Source organism: Acanthaster planci, linkage group LG10 (genome assembly GCF_054643075.1).
Source record: "Acanthaster planci isolate LZ-2023a linkage group LG10, COTS_SCS, whole genome shotgun sequence".
NCBI lineage: Eukaryota > Metazoa > Echinodermata > Asteroidea > Valvatida > Acanthasteridae > Acanthaster > Acanthaster planci.
The window spans coordinates 19,003,541-19,023,378 of record NC_141786.1 but is presented as its reverse complement, the minus strand read 5'-3'; the positions used below and the strand labels follow the sequence as shown (position 1 = coordinate 19,023,378).

Genomic DNA, 19,838 nt, shown 5'->3' with positions numbered 1-19,838 from the left:
CCTTTTGTGACAATGTTGTGGTTATAAGCAGTTAAATTGGCTTCTTTCTGCAACCTTCATGTAATCAGAGTCAACTGTACTTGGTAACAAGATCATAACTGGATATTCCCGATGGCCCCCTTCAATGACAGCAGGCATCATGATGACTGTTGCATGTAGTAAAATGCTCCGTGGCAGTTGTTCCAAACAAAACCAATCATAATCCTTTCCACCATGGGGGGAGGTTGACGCCGGACTGTCGGCATGAAAGCAATATTCACAAGCCACAAAACAGTCCACACATTTTGCATTAATGTCACAGGTTTCTTGTCTAGGGTAAAACCATGCCTTCCTTGGTATGCATTCTCCTGCAGACAAGCCGCAGTGATAAACCAGTAAAGTGTTTGCCGCTGAGTGGCACAGCGCCCTCTATGGTTCATGCACAGAAAACATGATTTCCTGGACAATGCTGTACAATCCAACAGTAGTCTTTGAACACAAACACTGCAAAGTTTTTGTTTACTTCTCTTAATCTTTGTTGAATAAAACACTGAATTTATACCTCCAAAGAGAAGACATGTACAGGGGAATGTATACATTTTGTACATGGCAATAACATATTTAGAAGCTTTAAATATATTGGACATTGAGTTTGGAGCCATTTCTGAAACCCTGTATTTCTCTTTTGACTTTGGTTACATGGGCTCAGCAATGATTTGGCTTTATAAAAACAACCTTAATTCAGAGCCAGAAATGGGGATTTTTTTCCCATTTTTCCAATCAAAGGTCTACAAATGGTTCATATGTCAGAGATAAAGCCCCAAGGCATAGCCCTGTCCAAATTACCAGGCTATGGCTTAAAAAGCACATGTTCCAATGGAAGCCAACTCAGACACAGGACCTGAAGCTTCTAAACAAACTGGGGTCAATAACTGATATTTTTTCCCTCTAATATGAAACAGTTGGTGCGGGTTTGGCATGTCACTATATTCTGTCGTTGGATTTCAAATGGCTCTGAGAGACTTCCAAGGCTATGAATCACAGCCAAATTAAGTTTTTACCTTTTCTGGAGCTGGTGGTTTCCCTTTAGAATATATCTTGTAACTGATTTCTAAAAATTTCAAACCACTGCACATGATTTTGTGTTGAAATTGGAAAGGGGGGTTTCAGACATGATTTTTGTTCAAAGGTGTCCAAGTTGATAATGTTGAGAAGTACTCATATCAATTAAAATGAGTATGGGCAGTTTGGGAGACAATTAAAATATAAAAATGTCTCTTAATAAGGAGTGCTCTTAGAAAAAAAAGGTTTATAAAGAGCAAATTCCATATTCCCAATTCTCATAACTTATTTTTCTTTATTGTCCATAACTATGTAATTGAGCAGGTTCCAACCCCTTCCTACCACAAGAGGGGAGTCAGTAGACTACTGTTTTGACAAAAGGTTTAAGTGTCAGCATCAATTCAATTTTGTCTACAAAAGTACCAAGACAAAAAATTTTGTTTTTGAAAAAGGATGTTTTTGCAAGAACGTCCAAGGTTGAGTCTTGAAAAACAAAACAAAAAAGCAATCTTAGGCCGTGTCCGAAATGGGCTTCCAGAGCTACGGCTAGGTCTATCGTCTACGTGTTTCCACGCATTTCCATTGGAGCGAAGACCTAGACCTAGCTCTAGACAAGAGATTCGGATGCAGCCCTAGTCACATTCCCCAAACTTACTCTGGGTCTGGAATCTTGCCTTCATAATATATGTCATACAGCACTATTATCATTTACTGGCACCATTCTCATCTTTCTCTTTGTATGATATAAGTCCTTTACTGATGAGGTCTGGAATTTCAACAGCCAGCCAAGGTCCCAGCTGAAACAAAGAAAGAATTTGAAATGACAAATACCTTGAACATGTGGAAGATGTGTGGCATGTCATTTAGGATAGAAAAGTTCATCTTGAGAATTAAATTTGGAGAACAAGACTGGCAAGCTGGTCCTCCAGAAATGAGAGTATATTTATGGGGAACAAAACTGCCAAGCTACAGGCACATGTTGGTCCTCCAGAAAACTTTCTCTTCATGCTAATCTCCCCTCCATCCACATGGGTAATGTTGAGGGTTTACGGCGAGGAAGGATTAAATACATCCCCTGTCAATTTTCACTTACAATTCCTCTTTACAAACTTTTTATAACAAGTTTTTTATTTCTCAGTATCCTTCAGATCACAGGTGAATCTTTGCCATAAACACCATCAACAGTTGGCAGTTTGCCTTTGACATGAACATCTGCCCTTTGACATAAGTGCCACTTGGATTCCTATCAAACCAATTTATTCTTCAGCTGTCCCCAAATCAAAATAAGTTCATAATTTGGCAAAACATTGAGAATACATATCACAAGTTTATTGCAGGTCGCTGCAAATCCATCCCCATCAAAGTCTTAAACTTTCCAAATAAAGTGCAAAAATTCACCCTGCTCAGGTACTTGTGACTGGTCTTGTGAAATGACTTGTGAAAGAAAATATAAGGTCACCAGAAATGGTTAGACCACCAAAGTCCTAGCCCCTCTCAGCAACCGAAATGGAAAAAAATGAGGTTAAAAACCGCATCAGAACTGAATGTTTATTTCAACTCACCCCTAATGCCATAGCGTGGCCAATCCCAAACTTTGGGACATTTTTAGCCCAGAGAGGTTTAAAGTGATCTGTCAGACAGATCTTCCCACCTCTGTACATCTTGGCTGTTTTACCATCCAACTCCGGAATGGCGATTTCTGGAGCCGTTTGAGGATATGTCACAGGAATCTACACAAATACAAAGGACTCAAGGTCAAAGATCATGAATTAAAGATCAAACATGTCAAAGGTTCAAACAAGTTGGGCATGAAGCGTGTGACTTGTACAGGTAAATGCCTCAAAAATATTGAAATCTATCGAACTTGAAGGGGCACCTTGCATTCTCAAATCCTACACTTTTATTAGAGCAAAAACCGGATCAAATCAAGGACCAAGTTCTGTCAATAGACCACATAGGACAGATTTTTAAAATTAATATGTACAGGTAAGCCTTACACTTCAAGCTAGCAAAAACATTATTTATCAATAATATCATTTTCATGATAATTTCTCCCAACATTCAAGTGCATCAATTTTCATGGTACTATGCATTCATGCATTACATGAATTTGATGACAACTGACCAAGCACCATCATACTCACATCAAACTCAATATCAAATTCATATTTGAGGAGTTCATGGATGTGCCAACATTTGCCAAACCACCGGGTCCCATCTTTGTTGGATTCAAGTCGGAACCAATCATTGTCCGATTCCTTGTTGTTGTTAACGTACTGAAATTTCAATGAAAGAAAACAGCCACTGAAATCATTTTCAATAAAACATTTGGGTCTTGTCAAGTTGCTGCAATGATGAGGCTGAGTAGTAGGCTACATTGATGCATGTCATTAAACAAGAAACTAGGCTCTAGCCTACATTTTAATTAAAGAACACAATCCGCATGAAGCCATGATCAAAGCATAGGCCTACCTAGATAACATTGTGACATACATGTAACCACACTGACATTTCAAAATGGGATTTAAAAAGTTTAATACTTGGAAAGATTTTCAACAAATATCCTGAATCCCGCTAAGCCACCCCTTCCCAATACTCATAACCCCGCCCATGATTAGGCCTACGCGTTTGATTTCAGGTCAGATGTGCAGTCATGCATGTCATGTCACTTGTCAGTTCGTCCATCTGTTACTAGAAACATTTTGAGAGTCTATTTTGACATAAATTTTGACAAGATTTGTGATCATTTGACACCTGAATTAATGACTGGTATTCTTCCTTCAGTCTTGTTGCCCAAAGATCTTTATCTCTCGGTCCTGCCTTTGTTTTGAGTAGTGGGATACTGCTCAGTGTCTTCCTAGTCGCTGCATCAACCATCTTGAAGTTCAAAGAAAAAGTGCAGACTGCAATGCTTTTCGCCACGGTATTTTGTCCGTCTGGTACCCAAACCACTGACATGATATTTTTGCACACTGTACTACACCGGCAGTAGGATCAATCTGTCAACTTTGACATTATCAGCTGCAATATTATGGATCAATGCTTTCTCTTCAAATGTTCTTATCTAGCTGCTTGAAAGAGATTTCAGTATTTGTGATGGCATTAGACTGATTAATGTGTAGTTTTACCCAAAAAATTAGATGTAACAGTTGTATGTGTTTATTTTTTTCCCGATATTCAGTTTGGGATTTAAACTATTAACCTAATCGATATTCATATACGCGCAGCGAGTCAGCGCGCAACTGAGCTGCATGCAACAAGCGCATTCGCGATTCGATATCGATACATCCGCGATACAGCTGAATATAGTTTGTTGACGGCCATTTTGACACTGTGAAGCCTTCGAGTGAACAGGTTAGTGAATCGGTCTCCATCCTTTCACTCTTTTAATATATTTTCCGGTTTTTATCTTGAAATGAAAGATGATGTTACCGTTCTTCTTCAGGTAAAACACTATCTAGAATTTGGTGAACAAACATGACAAAAAGTGACCCAAATTTAAGCATAGCATTCGAAAACCCAGCAGTAACATCACACAAAAAATGATCAGTTGGCTTTGTTGTAATATACTGCATCGTTAAAAGCCAACAAATATAGGTAAAACTGCCATATTCCTTGTGAAGAAACAAAGGGATTCAAAAACGCGGGAATCACACGAGTATTGTATATTGTTTTTGAAGCATTTTAACAGCATAATCAGAAAACATGATGAAAACGTAAATCTGTCATTAGGCCTGTGTCAAGTGTCATGAATGTGCGGCACATGTAGGCTAGTATTGTAGTAAGGCACAGTCTTGCTATTTTTTAGCGTCAACAAAGCATCAACAAAATATTCAAGCATTTTTATGCAAATATTTTACATTTACAATATTAGTAGGCCTAAGGCTCCATATCATATTCAGTGTATCATGTTATCGAAAATGATATTTGAGTGTGGAAATTTGAGCGACAAATTCGGGCTCAAAAGAAATTGCGCCCACGATGATAAGTGGGTGCACCGAAATGTTCAATACGCCGACACGAAATTGCGTATACAGATGTGTGGCTAAGGATGGATTGGGAGTGAGAGTCCGTGCCACACTAGTGTAGTGGGGCTAGTGCAGCCCAACCGGCCGCCATCTTGTTTTCGCGTGGACGGTAGAGTAAAGCAAGATGGCGGCCTCCATACATCGCGAAAGAGTTTCATTTTTCTGCGTGAATCTTGGAGCGAATTTGATGTTTCTCTTGTTGAGGCTTTGTTGACAGTAGTTGTATGTGTTGACGCTTGTTGACGCTAAATAGCATGACCGGGCTAGGCATGCCTGCTAGGCCTGGGCAGCTTGGCTTGCCTGTCACCGTCATCTGGTCATTGTGATTTTCAAGGCCTATTTACACGTAGTTATTTCCATGCACTTCAGGCCTATTCGTTAGGGCTAAGTAAGTGCCCATGTGATTAGTTTACAGTCCTATATCTGGAGGCAGTTGACAGGGTTCTTGGCATGCTATTAATGTTAATTAATCTTCCGCCCCCTCTAAAAAAAGCCATTAACACGCATGTTCAATGGTTTTGGAAAGAGTTCCATATATGGATGCCTGTAATTATTCCTAACAGTTACTTAATACTTGAATGGCCATCAGAAAGAAAAAAAAAACACAAAAGTTCCAATTTGGAGGGAAAATACCTAGGCCTAGTTGTTTACTTAGAAAATACTAAGAATTTTTCAGACCAGTCTCAAAGGGTTTATGCGCAGGGTGTCAAGTAGCATCCACGTATGGACCTTTTCCCGTTTTGCAACCATGTAACCAGCTGTTATTGGCAAAATCCATGCCTCTTACTTGTGATCCTGTCTCTCTTCACAAAACGATCGCACTTCTGAGCTGCATACTGTGGCGCTTGTCCGTTGACATGGAAGACTGTTTCCTGTCCCATCCCAGTCCTCTAATCATATACATGGGTACATGTGAAATAGGGATGGTGACCAGTCCAGTGACGCACGATATATCGCATCATTAGGAACCGGGACTCCATGGGCTGTGTACGCGTTCCTTCATCGGGAACCAACGCGGCACGACAAGATCATTTCCATGGAAATGAGGTTGCGTTATTGGACAGGTTGCTGTCCGTATTATGTACACATTCAGAACACTTTCCCATCTTAAAATGTGCAATGTATAAAGTGGGGAGAAATCTGTTTTTGGAATAGTAAATGTAGATGTATTAGTCCAAAGCTCACAATTTTTGAAATATGGCAAAAGTTGGTTGGCAAGTATTTATGCAGTGCTAAAGTCGGGTTGTTTTCTTCTCACCAATTGCACAGGATTGTAGTTGAATTGTATCATTTGTTTTGTCGTTTACAGGACGAACATTGTTCATGCTATCTATCTCTCGTGAGCGACCAGATTATATGACCACCGTTTTTGCCGGCTTGTGTTTGGATTTTGATTACACCTGCGGAACAATTTTTGGTGTCCCCTGTGACAACCAGAACCACTGCCTGAAGACAGGCTGGGACTTCTAGCTCAATTTATTTCTTCCATATCTTGTGCAAAAAAATCTGGAGACACAATAATGCAGAGAACTTAAGTCACTGACATCTGCTTTGTGGAACTCTAAAAATTCCTCTCTTTTAAAGAGCGGATCGTACGTAAACACAACTTGTACATTTTTTGCTGCTTCTGTGAGAAGCAACCCGTTGTTATAAGATTATAAGATATTGTTTATATATATTGTATATTTGTATATTTGCCAAAGAAAAAAAACTCTTTTACTATTCAGATTCTCTATACAAACGGCAGGCTTTGCCACCTGCTTCTTTATGTACGGAGTCAACTTTCTTGCACAAAACAATCAACGAGGATTCACTCGCGACAGATCTCAGGGAGATTGATATACCTGCCATTCCTAGGACAGGAGTGGCATTTTTGTACTAAACAAAAACTCCAAAAAAACCAAACGATCCCACAGTTAGTGGAATGATGGCTGCTGCCCCACCACAGTCAGCGGAAGTATCCAAGATGAATAACCATGGTGCTAACAGTCCAGCGCGAGGAGCCGACGTGAACTCACAGAAGATGGCTCCACCTACTGCAGGTATGGCCAAGATGTCCATCAAGCAGAACCAGAACGGACCATCATCCAACGTTAATGCCTCGTCTGCTAAACCAGCCACAACAAATAACTCAACAGGAAAGTCAGACAGGTAAGCAGAGTGTGCCTCAGTAACTTTCAGTTTATGTTTGGCAGATTTTAAGATTGACAGGAATTTGTTGGAGTAATCGCACATCAACTTGTACATGCACTGTACAAGAAGTACAAGGAGGACCAACCGTGACAATCATTTTCCTGATCCTCTCAAGTGGCTTCAAGAAGGGCTGCACATTGTACTGTTGTATCCATTGTCATTCCTTTTTCATTCTTGGCAGCGGAGATTGGAAGGCTGGCTTGAAGAAACCGCCCAGAGATGCCAGAATCAAGACAAGTGTAAGTCATGCTGTCTTCTATCATCTGATTGTGAACTGTACGTGCCCTGTGTGTTACTGGACCGCTAAGCTACCTTTTTGTGGTTCAGCGTCAACTGGGCAGACATTAACATTACTCTGTATCGTTTATGTGGTCTGGGAAATTACGTGCCCCAAGGCTTAATAGATACATAGATAGAATTTTCACTGAAAGCTGCAGAGCTGTCATTTGTTTGTCTTGGTGAAGGTTTTTTAATATCAGAAGTCTCCTGACTACAGATCAAAGTTTTTTGGATTGCGACAGGGGAGTAGAGTTATTCATTGATTACCTCTTGTGCCTTGAGGACTTCCCTTCAAGTTCTTCCATTTTCCTCCCCTGCAAGAAATCACCATTTTCAATACCTAGCTGTAGTCAGATATGGCTACCTACATGTAAGGTACCTTTGACATGCCTTTGCAGTGACCACATTGTTGCTGCGTCCATTGTAATTTGACCTTGCGGCAGTAAGGATGATAAGGCCCCCCAAGTTTTTGAATAAAGAGATGCCACTTTCTAAATTTACCCTAACCTTGCCAAACACAGCACAGTGCAACAGGTGCGAAAGTCTGCTGCACTTTGCAATCAACGGCAGCCAAACAAACTTGCCACATGAGTTGCGACAATGGGAGCTAGTCCCATTGAATAATGCCACTGTTGGATCTTGTGGTGACTGGCAACCACAGACTCCTAGGCTGATTGGCCTTGGGGAGAGTTGGATCTTGTTACACTGGGCAGGCAAGCCACTTTGACAAATGATGCAGACTGATGCGTCTGGTAGGTCTGGTCTAGCCAAACCACCCTTGGGGGGTTAGGGTTAACTGAGCGACTTGTTCCACTCTCTTTAGGATGTCACAAACACAAAAGGCAACGAGTTTGAAGACTACTGCTTAAGCACCGGTCTCCTCAAGGGCATCTTTGAGAAGGGATGGGAGTGGCCATCACCCATCCAAGAGGCCAGCATCCCCATGGCACTATCTGGTCATGACATTATTGCTAGAGCAAAGAACGGAACAGGGAAGACAGGAGCATTTACTATTCCCATGCTGGAGCGAACACAAGTCGACAAAAACGAAGTGCAAGGTTTGTGTCACTTTAACTCTTATCACCGGGTACCATGCTTTAGGACATCTGTCTCCTCCTCATGGAGTGTGAGCGTTATACGTTATGTTAACCACAGCATTCAACAATGTTTGAGATAGCAATAAACTTGTCCCGTGTACACTGTATTACAACAGCTTTTAGAAAATAGGATCTTTGCTCTTCCACACTCGTGGCAAGGTGCTCATAGCCATACCAAAGTAGTCCTGGGCAAATTTCATAGCACTGCTTTTGCAAACAATTTGTTTAAGCAAGAAAAAACCTTGCTTGACGAGTCGGGTTACCAGGCAAAACTCCTTGTGATGTATATTGTTTTGGAATGGTATTTACATGTCTTGTGGTTAGCATGACAATCACATAGAAATTGAGCTGGTAACCTTTATTAAGCAAGGTTTTTTCATGCTTTAGCAAATTCTGTGCTTAAGCCGCTCTATGAAATTGGCCCCTGTTTTCATGCCAGTACACATCTAAATGTATGAGACTCGTACTTGCACTTTCTGCAGCAATGTATTCAACTGTAACGATCGTTTTGTACTTTACACATGCTTATTGTTGATTACTTCTCTCAAACTCATAAACATTAGACATTCTTAACTTTAACAATAGTTACATAGACTTGTACCCATGTTCTGTTTTTCTGTCTTCGTGAAAATAGACTCGAGTACCGTGCCATCGGTGAGGTCTTGTGATGTTACATTGTGTAATTAGGTTTTTCTCTAGTTTTAGTGGTGTTATTTTTGTTCTCATCTTTGAGGATAGTTCCATAGTTGATACATGGTATCACTTACCACCATTTAGGTTTGGTGTTGGTACCAACCCGCGAGTTGGCTCTTCAAACCAGCCAGATCTGCAAGGAACTGTCGAAGCATCTTGGCCTTCAAGTTATGGTTACCACAGGAGGTACTAGTCTCAGAGATGACATCATCCGCTTACAACAGACTGGTAAGTTGTCAGATTCCTAGAAACTTAGGGGGCCTTCTCTTCATTGCAGCACACATGTACTTCACTAATGTCCAGGATAACTACGTTCTAACATGCTCATTGGGAAAAAGTAGGTTTCATAGGTACATGTACATGCTTTCAAAAGTTCCACCTTGACATGATCATGAAATGATTGTCCACAGGACTATTGACAAATCTCGCAACATTTCACTGAACAGTCCTGATGTCGCTCTTTAATGGCAGGAAGTATTGTGTTGTGTTTTGTTCAGAGTGAAAGTCATGGAACAGTGAGCTCCATACAACATATCACAATGCTTACCGCCATTGGTGGGGGCCACCGCAAAAGACATTTACTGACTTCCCCATGAGATTGTATTTTAACTTACTATAAACATCTACAGCAATGGATTTTCAGCATGGGTGATTCAATCCTTGTTAGGTTTCAGCAGCTTCACACACACCAATCTTGAGAGATATCTCACAATGTCTGCTTTACATAATTTCATTTTTGGTGGTAATTTCTATTAAACAAAGTTGGCTTGTACTTTGTTTCAGTACATCTCATTATAGCAACGCCGGGCCGCATCTTGGACTTATGTCGTAAGGGCATTGCAAAGCTGGATAAGTGTGGAATCCTTGTGTTGGATGAGGTAAATATTGCTGAAAACTCCACTTGGCAATCTTCCTGATTTCAGAACTGTATAAAAACAGTACCTTACATGAAGTCATGTGCATGTGTGAGTGGTTGTGCATTGGGAGGCACTGATCAGTCGGAAAATGGCGTTAGGTTTTAGTGCTCCCAGATGATAAATAATACAAAATGGGGAATGATTCTTCTGCAAGAAAACACACATGCGCACTTTGTAACCAAGATAGCAGGTGGTCTGAAGTTATCACATCATTCTGTGTGGCTCTAGCTGGTTTTGGCCCAAGAGCGCCCCCTACCATCCCTGCACAAAGTCAGTGATAACTGCCCACGTTTTTTTGGTGCCAATCCACAGGCTGATAAGTTGCTGTCGCAAGACTTCAAGAACATGTTGGATGATCTGATCACTTTCCTCCCCAACGACAGACAGATCATGCTGTATTCTGCCACCTTCCCTACGACGGTCAAGTCCTTCATGGTAGTGTATCCCTAATCTGTACATCTCATTCTTGCCAAAAAAAAACCCACAAAATCCAATTTAACCAGTCCACAGTCTCAAGGCAATTTGTTGATAGTTCACACGCACAACAGTCACATGGACAACTCTTGACTAAAAGACTAAAAAACATGCCGGTCAGCTTCTCGGTGTGAATACCTTAACCGACTCCTTTTTTCCAGCGGCACATTGCCCAGAATGAAAAATTCGTGTGAGATTGGTTCATATACAATTTTTTTTTTAACAATCACTTAACACAGCAGGTCATCAGGTGTATGATAAACATGTAACAATCATCTCTGAAGACTGCCCACATCATGCATTGCAGCCAGCCTTTTGGCCCAACGTGATAACATTCTCTCTGGTTTATCAATTTTACTTTTAATCAAAATAAGTAGCAAGACGAAACAAAATTGCCCAGGAAAATGACTTGGTGAAGGTCGTCAAGCAGTTGGACCCTATTAGGCACTTGTTTTTTCATGAGCTTGGATTTGAATTTGGTGATCACAATGATTGCATTGCCTTAGAACCACACACCACACTCATTGTTTGTAAAATAATTGAACAACCCATCAGAATCAGGCACAGTGTGGTGTTGATTGGAGGCTTTGAAAGGCAGAATTTATTGTGTAACAAGGATTAAATAAGATACAAGTATTAGTTTTATTCAGAGAAAGATTCACAAGCAGAGGTTTTATTTGATTATTGTGCATGGAAGTAGGCCAACTTGGTGACACTACAGCACCAACAATTCAACTCGTTTTGATGGAGTAGATTGAGGAGTGAGTTATGTTAGGGCAGTTCCAGGTCGTATTTCAAGCAACAGTGATTTATTTTGTCATGTTGTCATTCATCACCATTGCTTCTACAGGTTGTAAGACGACCTAGCCATGCTGTATTGATTAACACGCCTTGATTCAGTGCCCTCTCTCTTTCATGGTATCTCCTGCAGCAAAAACATCTGCCCAACCCATACCAGATCAACTTGATGGAGGAGTTGACACTGAAAGGCATCACACAGTATTACGCCTATGTCAAAGAACGGGAGAAGGTCCATTGCCTCAACACGCTCTTCTCAAAGGTAGAAATAACCCAAACCTTAAGTATAACACGCCCATGACCTTTCAGGTTTCCCTCCCTTACAAAAGTTACCTCTTTCGTGTTTCTCCCTTAGCTCCAAATCAATCAGTCCATGATCTTCTGCAATTCTACCCAGCGGGTGGAGTTGTTGGCTCGTAAAGTGACGGAGCTTGGCTACTCCTGTTTCTACATCCACTCTAAGATGCGTCAAGAGCATAGAAATAGAGTCTTCCACGACTTCCGCATGGGCGCCTGCCGTAACCTGGTGGCCTCAGGTCAGCTATCCTATCTTTGTAGTGTCCTCTTGGTTACAGAAGCCGACTGCTTCACTGACCTGATAAGTAGCAGCGTAGACGTGCCATTCTTGAGTCAGTTATTCCAGTACAAGGAGATAATTAATTGTTAGTGACAGACATACATGTCTGGACCTTTGGGTTGTGGATTCAAAGACACTGCAGAGTCTAAATCAGAGAGACAGTGTGTGTTAACAATACTTGTTCTTTTTTGGCGTAGATCTTTGCACTCGTGGTATTGACATTCAAGCTGTCAATGTGGTCATCAACTTTGACTTTCCCAAGCTGTCCGAGACTTACCTGCATCGCATTGGCCGCTCGGGCCGTTTTGGCCACTTGGGTCTTGCCATCAACTTGGTCACCGAGGATGATCACCAAAGTCTCTGTCTCATCGAACAAGAGCTGGCCACCGAAATCCGCCCAGTACCCAGCGAGGTGGCTATTGACAAGAGCCTGTATGTTGCCGAGTTCCAGATCCCTGGTGGGACTGGGGAAGGAGAGGACAAGAAGAAATCGGTGTCAGCAGTGGGATCCAAGGCTCAGCCCAATAAGCCCAAGCAGGCAGCTGCTAAGTAAAGGTATCTCAGCTGACAAACGACACTGTCTGTGACAGTCTTCTTGATTGTTTTTCTTTTTGCCCACTCAGAAATTGTTTTCTTCATTGTACAGTCATTTGAAGTGTTGAAAGAGTTGTTAAGATTTGAGAAGTGGTTACGACTAAAGACATTGCTGGATGACCCAGTTCTGAGCTATGTTGTTTTCTTCAAAGCCTCTTTCCAATTTTGAAGTCATACCAGAAGTTACCAGCTTCATCCATAGAGTCTCGAGTCCAGTGTCACAGTCATATAAGCAGAAACTGATATGAACATGAATAAGATATGGTAATGGCTGTTTGGTGATTAAACACCATAAGCTTATATGTCTGCTTTATCTCAGTTTCTGCTAAGCGGCTCTGGATCATTTACTGTAGCTTGCTACACATCCACTCTTATATAGAAAGGGGAAGCAAGTCCGATACATAATGAGTAATGGAGAGCAATGATGCATGTGATTAACAAGTGTCTTAGGATCAGCATCCTGGCTGGCAAAGTGGAAACACTACACTAGTTGAAAAATTTCTTGTTCCCTTCTATAGAAGAGTAGTGAAGATGTTTGTTTCTGTTAGTGTTGCTGGCTAAACTCTTCAATTAATAATGAGATGTAGACAGAAGTAACCATTTTATGTCTGTCCAAGAAAACAGAATGCCGTTTTTTTTTCACAATTTGGAAAAAAAAAAGCAAATTTGGGTCTGAAATTTTGTAATGATGTTTAATTTATGAGAAGAAAAATCTTTCATTTCCTATATGTTGTCTGCAATTGTGCCTGAGCGTTAAATCAATGCAGAACTAAAAAGATACGAAACGGGAAAAAAATATGTCAAGTGTTGGAAGTCTGAGTTTGGGCCGTTAAAGCTGGTACTGAAAGAAAAATAAGGCCCACATTTTGAAGGAAAACAGAGAGACAACAAAGACATTTACTTTTTAAGAGCTAATGCAAGGATTTTGAGTTCATAGCCCCAGTGGAGTCAAAATCCATGCAATTTATTTAAAGACTTAAGTTTCCAGTTTATGGATCCTGTTTTTGTGTCAGAACACCATGCTGCGGTCCTGGGTGAAATAGATGGTATTTGTCAAAGAAGCCTTCAACAGTGTTTTGGGAAAAAGGAAATATTGGCTAGGAAGAGGCAAGAAGAATGTTGCTGGAGCGACCGATCAGACATCTCCTTGAGATCAGTTGCAAAAACTGTCTCACTCTGGTGTATTCTCTCTGCAAGGAATGCAGCGTTAATGACTGCTAATTTGCGTGGATTGATGCTAGCGTCACTGACAACAAAAGATAACATTTCATGGAAGACAGGATGTGTGAATGAATGGCACAAGTTGAGCTGAAATATAAGCAATGACTAGACAAGCTTCGTTACTGGAAGTAACTGCGATGATTGACGTGCCTCCTGTTAGACAACGTTTGTCACCTGTCGACGCTATATGTGTAAATGTAAATAAAACTAGGAATCGATGAGCAAAGTGGAGACGTCCGCACCATGCAGGATGTGATCGGTGCATTGAACGGCTCAGTTGAAGATTCTCCAAAAGATGGGAGAGCAAGAGATTTAGGACACTGTACATGTGTATGCTTAGTTCTAATCTAATTGTGAGGGAACCGTAAAAGTTAACTGTAGGAAGGCAGTTGCTGTGTGACACCTACAGACATAATATAAAATGGTACTACAGCAATGTCAGGACAGCTATGTATGTGAGTTGGAGCAGGTTGGAACAGTCCACTAGGATGTGCTGATCCTCAGATCTTGAGTGATTGATGAGCTGCTGAGAGATTCCAAGAAAAGTGCACTTGACGTGTTCACAAGCAGCAGAACCAGTCGGATTTAAGGACAAAGAAAGGAGACGTGAACAACCGGCGTCTAGCCAGGAGTCATCAAGTGTGCTGCCTTAAGTCGGCAAACCTGGTCAAGTGGTACTCATCAAATCGACGGCATTAATGAGGCGTCATCTTAGTAAATGGTGTTACTGAGGGTCAAGCACACACCATGGAACTGATGTTCAGCTAGGAGACAGCAGCCATGGTGTTCTCCTAAGTTTGTTCATGTTCACGTTATTTTGTTTGTTTGTTCGTTTTTGTGATTTTTCTTTTTTAAAGTAACGCTCAAACTGTTTCGGTGGAAGTCATCTTTCTGTTAAGAGTTTGTCTACATGTTAGTCTACAGACAAGTTTGTGGAGACACAAGATCTCCCAATGAGAAAAGAGATCTTGCTCCACATTGTCATTTAACTGTGCATTTACATGAATTGGGAAGGATTCTTTATAGCATGGTTTGATTGAAGGTAATAAGAAAATTCAATGCACAGCTGGATGAGTGTCAGGCGTAATGTCACCCGCTACTCCATGTGAACAGTGTGAGGAGTGTTTAGGGCTCATGTGAAAGTTACTCCTATTTTCCCCCAGCCCTTTCTCCATAAGTTCTAATGTCACATCTTTATTTGCCCCCCCCATGATCATTTATCGATTATTTGGTGTCAGATTCAAAGCAACAAACAGGTTATCTTGTAAAGAAAACAAAATTCACATCCATTTTTTCCCTCCCAAATGTTTCAGTTAAGTGTTGTGCAGCTGATTTTCTCATTTTAATTCGATTAGCACCATTTTTTCAAGCACCAATGTAAACATTTCTTTAATCTCTGAGGGAAAATCTTTTGGTAAATTTTAGAGAAAATTCCCTTGAGATTAATGAAAAGCATGCTTGAGGATGTCATGTTGCTTTCATGGAGACAGTGGTTGTGGAGGTTGAAATATTTCCACTGGGGCCAATCACTGTTTCATTTTCCTGATTCAGTGCTGGAGAGATTAGCATTACACTTGGGGTATGTACATTTACAGTCGAGGGTGATTTGGCAAGTCAAGAAATTGTCCCTCATGTTTCTGTCTGCAACATTTCTCTTGTGTAGATTTTTTCACGAGTACAACCTTGAAGTATCACTAAACTCATTACTACTCAGTCACTCGGTAAATCCAGTCTGCATGATGCTGACTTGCTCTGCGTGTTTCATCTTTGGTGTCCAGACTGAATTTCCAGAAATTATTCCCATCGTTTTGTAAATGAAAAGAGCAAGAAGGAACACTTGGAATCTGATCAATGCCTGAATGGGTTGACCTTGTAGAACAGGCATTAGGGCCTAAATTGTGTGGCAAGGTGAGGACCCAGGTGTCGCTTGTCTTTCATAATCAGTGACAGGTGGAACCCTGTCTGATCACACACAATCTCAATTTTAGGAGACTTTGTGCGTTGATCTGACTAACTAGCATTGGAAACCTATTGCACTGCTGTGAAGAATTGTTCACAAAGATACTTAAATGTAATACTTACACATGTAGGCAGAGCACACTCTTTATGGGTTCAGTGAGTTACTTTCTTAGTTTGATTTTGAAAAGTGTTTCAACTTTAGAAGCAAGGTCTGGTTAAAAGCAAGCCAGCTCAGTCTTTGAATTCCAGGTTTGAATATGAAGCCTGCGACTGCTTGCTCGTGGTTGCTTGCTTATTGACAAAGTCAACTGCAAATTTTCAAGTGGCAAAACTGTGTGCTAAGTATTTTACATTTAAGTAAAAGATTACTTGCATAACTTTCTGTCTGAGGGAACTGTCTGTTTGTCTGTCCATTTTGGTAGTATTTTGTGTGTTTTTTCTTGTCTATGTTCAGTAATGACAGATTCTGTGCAATCTCAGTTGCAAGTTTCATGCTTGCATGGCATGTTCATGTTCAGCATGACTACTCTCCAAAGTGTTCAGCTTTGTGAATTCAGGCAGCGTGGGAGTTCTTCGTCGAAGAATGCCAGTTTTGAAAGCGTTTGTCAAACCCCCGGAGCCAGACAGATCTATGAATGAAGTCTGGCAATCCACTCAGTGTGTGCTTAAGGCGCATGTCATTTTGTCAGCATTGGAGCATGGAAGAGATAAACAGAATTAACCCTTTCCAGTTCAGTCCCACAGTTGTGCTGAACTGAGCCAATCTGCATGTACATTTACCAAGAAGTAGTTTTCAGTTTGTGTGGTACAAAACGACTTACCATAGGCAAGGCCTTGAACATAGGTCAAAGTTCACTTGACTGGTGCAGCAGACGTTAGGTAAATACCTGTGAAAGTTTCTGGTGTTCAAATGTTTATTTTTCTTTCATCTGTAGGCGTATACATGTTCAGTGCTTCACCATTGAAACCTTTCCAACTAATTGAAAACCAACTTTCACAATGTTCCTTTGGTTTCTGTTTATACTGTGTGCTCTCAAATGTTGAGCTAAAGACTGGTATTTTTTTTTGCTGAATAGAATCTGCTAAACGTTGGTTCCTATTAAAGTTGATCATACCAATAAAAATTGTCATTTAACTGCATCAGCTATTACTAGAGCAAAACAAGCTTTTTTTACCTTTGAAGTGAACCAGCGTTCAGCAGAAAACTGAAAAATCACATTATCTTTTCTGAACAGTATTGTTTGGAAAACATAGTCTGATTTCTAATTACTTTGCAACAAGAACACTGTTGAATCAGTTATAGTGCAGATGACATTTATTCTGTAGGAATGATGCCTAGTTGTGTAACATCTTGGTTCCTTGTCACACTTGTGGGTTCGGATTCATCTTGTATGGCATCAACAACACTTGTTTATCTACAGGTACTTGCATTGTAACTGGTTCTCCTGTGTTAAGCATGGCGTAGCCACCTGTTCCCGTTGGTGTGTGTGTATAGCAGATTTGTACAGCATCATCAGGAACAGTAGGCTCATGCCTTCATTCATGTCCTTGTCAAGAAGATTACTGACCAACATCATGCAAGTTAATTTTGCCTCAGTGGCAGGTAGAACAACTGAATATTCACCGACTACTGTGGTTAACCTTGTCAAGAAGTTTTACCGTCTTTTATCTTAGCCACCTGTTTGTAATGGTCACATGCTGAGTGTGACCACCTTTCAGTTATCATGTAAAACAAGCATACTTTTCCCTGTAAGCCTTGCACATGTTTATGTATGGCAGGTTAACAATCTGTCAGTTATCTTCTTGATAATAAGTAGAAGTACTAAGGCCTCACGTTTTTGTTTGTTTTTCAGGTTATGGATCTGCCAAAGTTTATTTTAGCCAAACAAAAACAAAAAATCTCTAGATTCATCATCCAATTCAGATACTGTGTCAGACAAAATCAAAGACGAACTTTTTAACAGTGTGTCCAAACTAAGAATCAGTTTCTAACAAGTTCCACCTGCCTAGACCATTTCCTTGTTTGTGAGTACATTCACATGAAAAAATGGCTGACCTCGATTCAGAAGTCAGTTTAGATTGCATTTCTTGTTCCAGTCCCCTGCATTTCTCCCTTGCAAACAAAACCAAAATCCGCAAGCTGAAAAACAAAACAAAAACGTTGTTGCCTAAAGATGGAGAGACGATGTTACGACTCTGCCGGTCACTTTCCTGGCGAAAACTCTGTGCTCAGTGGAAACACTGCAGCACATTGATTGGGCTGTGTTTAAGCAACCTGCCTCAGTTGCTCTACTAAGAAAGAAGTTCCTGAAGTTGAAATTTGTACAACTTCAGTTAAATTTTTAGAGCGGCTTGAAGTTCACAGTGACTGGTAGAGGTCTGTTAGATGAAGATACAAAACCTTTGACTTGCACATGACACGCCTGTTAATCAAAAACGTGCAGAAGATCAGTCGTCTAATCTTCCAACTTGAAAGATGTGTTGCAAGAGTTAACCACTGTGACAGGCATTCCCGTGAGGGCTTTGGCCATAAAATGCAACTCGCCAATCTACTGTGTTTTCTTCACATCCTAGCAACGCTGGGAGGAAAAAAAGTCAGTTTTCTGATTGAATGACTGAAGAAGAACAGTAAACACAGCAGTATATCTTTGTTACAGTTGACCTGCCTGACTTTTGAAGGAAAAAAGTTATTAGCGCAAATATTGAAAACTGTCCATCGATTGAATCAGTTGTCCACTTGTAAAAGGCGTGCCATGTGCGAAGTCTTGAAAAGGTTGCGTGTGGCTCGACGAAGTAACTTTTGGTCAGCCTTTTATATTTGGGGTTTTCCGTGGGGAAGGTTGGGCGGGTTTGAAAATTGTTTCGGTGGGAGGGACTCTGCTCTGCAACTCGGGGTTTCGCAAGAGGTGTTGGGGGGGGGTGTCGCAAGGGTTTGACCCGGATTGTCTCACAACCTAGACTACAAGCAGTATTTGGTCTCGACCGGGCTAAAGTCTGTCCTGCTAGTCAGATCAAAAGCGTATACTAGGACTTCAGAATCGAGACAAATTTGCCACAAACAACCCTGAGCCATTGCCTTATTGTGTCAGATGGCTGGAGTAAGGAATGATAGTGACTGATCCAGTCACAGATATGTGATTGTGGGGAAAGACAAATATTTGTTGGTAAAAATGCAGAGTTTGAGTCAGTTGGGCAGTATTCGTAACTGGGTTGTGATTTAAAACGAAAACAAGTAAAGGTTTTTTTAGGTTCAGTGGAAAAGTCCTTCCAGGATAATGCCCTCGGAACGTTGTCAGCTTCAATGTGCCTTGATCAGTGTGACAGATAAATCACTTTGTGTGTCACAGTTCAGGCACAAGGTTTCCCTCCAGCACACGTCTTCTGTTTTCAGCGTGCACTGTTACTGGTAACACATGTCATCCATGTACATGTGTCTAGCTTAATTCATTCCCTGTGCACAGTTACGGAGTGAGGCCAAGCTACAGTGCGTACCCAAAGTTATTAACAAGCATGTTTCAAATAACTTATGAAAACGTCAAACTAAAAATGTAACCACTCAAATTTTCAAAATGTATGCACAAAGTGTCTCGGAATTCTGCTGAACCCCCCCCAAAAAAAATCCGAAATCTGTTGATTATATAAAACGTAAGCGGGTACTTTATATAATTACTGTGCAAGAATGGTTGTAACACAAATTCAAATCTATGGAAGTTGGCGCTTTCCTGGAAGGACTTTCTTGTTAAACATTTCCAATTTCATCCGTGGACAAATGTTAACGAAAGGTTGTCACATTGTTCACTGTGCAATTGAACATGTACCGAACTTGATCGAAATGTTGAAAAGACTGAACGAATAAAAATCATTGGGATTATGAAACGAAAGAAAAATGTTTCGACTCTCTTTGTATCATATCATTGATATACATGTATTGTGATTTGGATTCGGGAGTTTTGTTTTGGGGAATGTT

General features: G+C 40.8%; 2 protein-coding genes across 2 annotated transcripts; one reads left to right on the top strand and one right to left on the bottom strand.

Moving 5' to 3' along the window:
- Positions 1 to 491: 491 nt before the first annotated feature.
- Positions 492 to 3,960, bottom strand: LOC110989348 (ubiquitin-fold modifier-conjugating enzyme 1). The gene is made up of 4 exons (XM_022253673.2): positions 3,796 to 3,960; positions 3,186 to 3,317; positions 2,604 to 2,771; positions 492 to 1,838 (listed from the first exon to the last, which is right to left on the bottom strand). Exons 1-4 carry the CDS (start codon positions 3,916 to 3,918, stop codon positions 1,746 to 1,748), a joined length of 516 nt encoding a protein of 171 aa, XP_022109365.2. The 5' UTR covers positions 3,919 to 3,960; the 3' UTR covers positions 492 to 1,745.
- A 284-nt stretch (positions 3,961 to 4,244) lies between these two features.
- LOC110989347 (ATP-dependent RNA helicase cgh-1-like) lies at positions 4,245 to 19,758 on the top strand. Its single transcript, XM_022253670.2, has 10 exons — positions 4,245 to 4,395; positions 6,379 to 7,220; positions 7,444 to 7,501; positions 8,365 to 8,599; positions 9,416 to 9,559; positions 10,115 to 10,209; positions 10,561 to 10,683; positions 11,654 to 11,782; positions 11,876 to 12,056; positions 12,295 to 19,758. Exons 2-10 carry the CDS (start codon positions 6,994 to 6,996, stop codon positions 12,648 to 12,650), a joined length of 1,548 nt encoding a protein of 515 aa, XP_022109362.1. The 5' UTR covers positions 4,245 to 4,395; positions 6,379 to 6,993; the 3' UTR covers positions 12,651 to 19,758.
- The last annotated feature ends 80 nt before the right edge of the window (positions 19,759 to 19,838 follow it).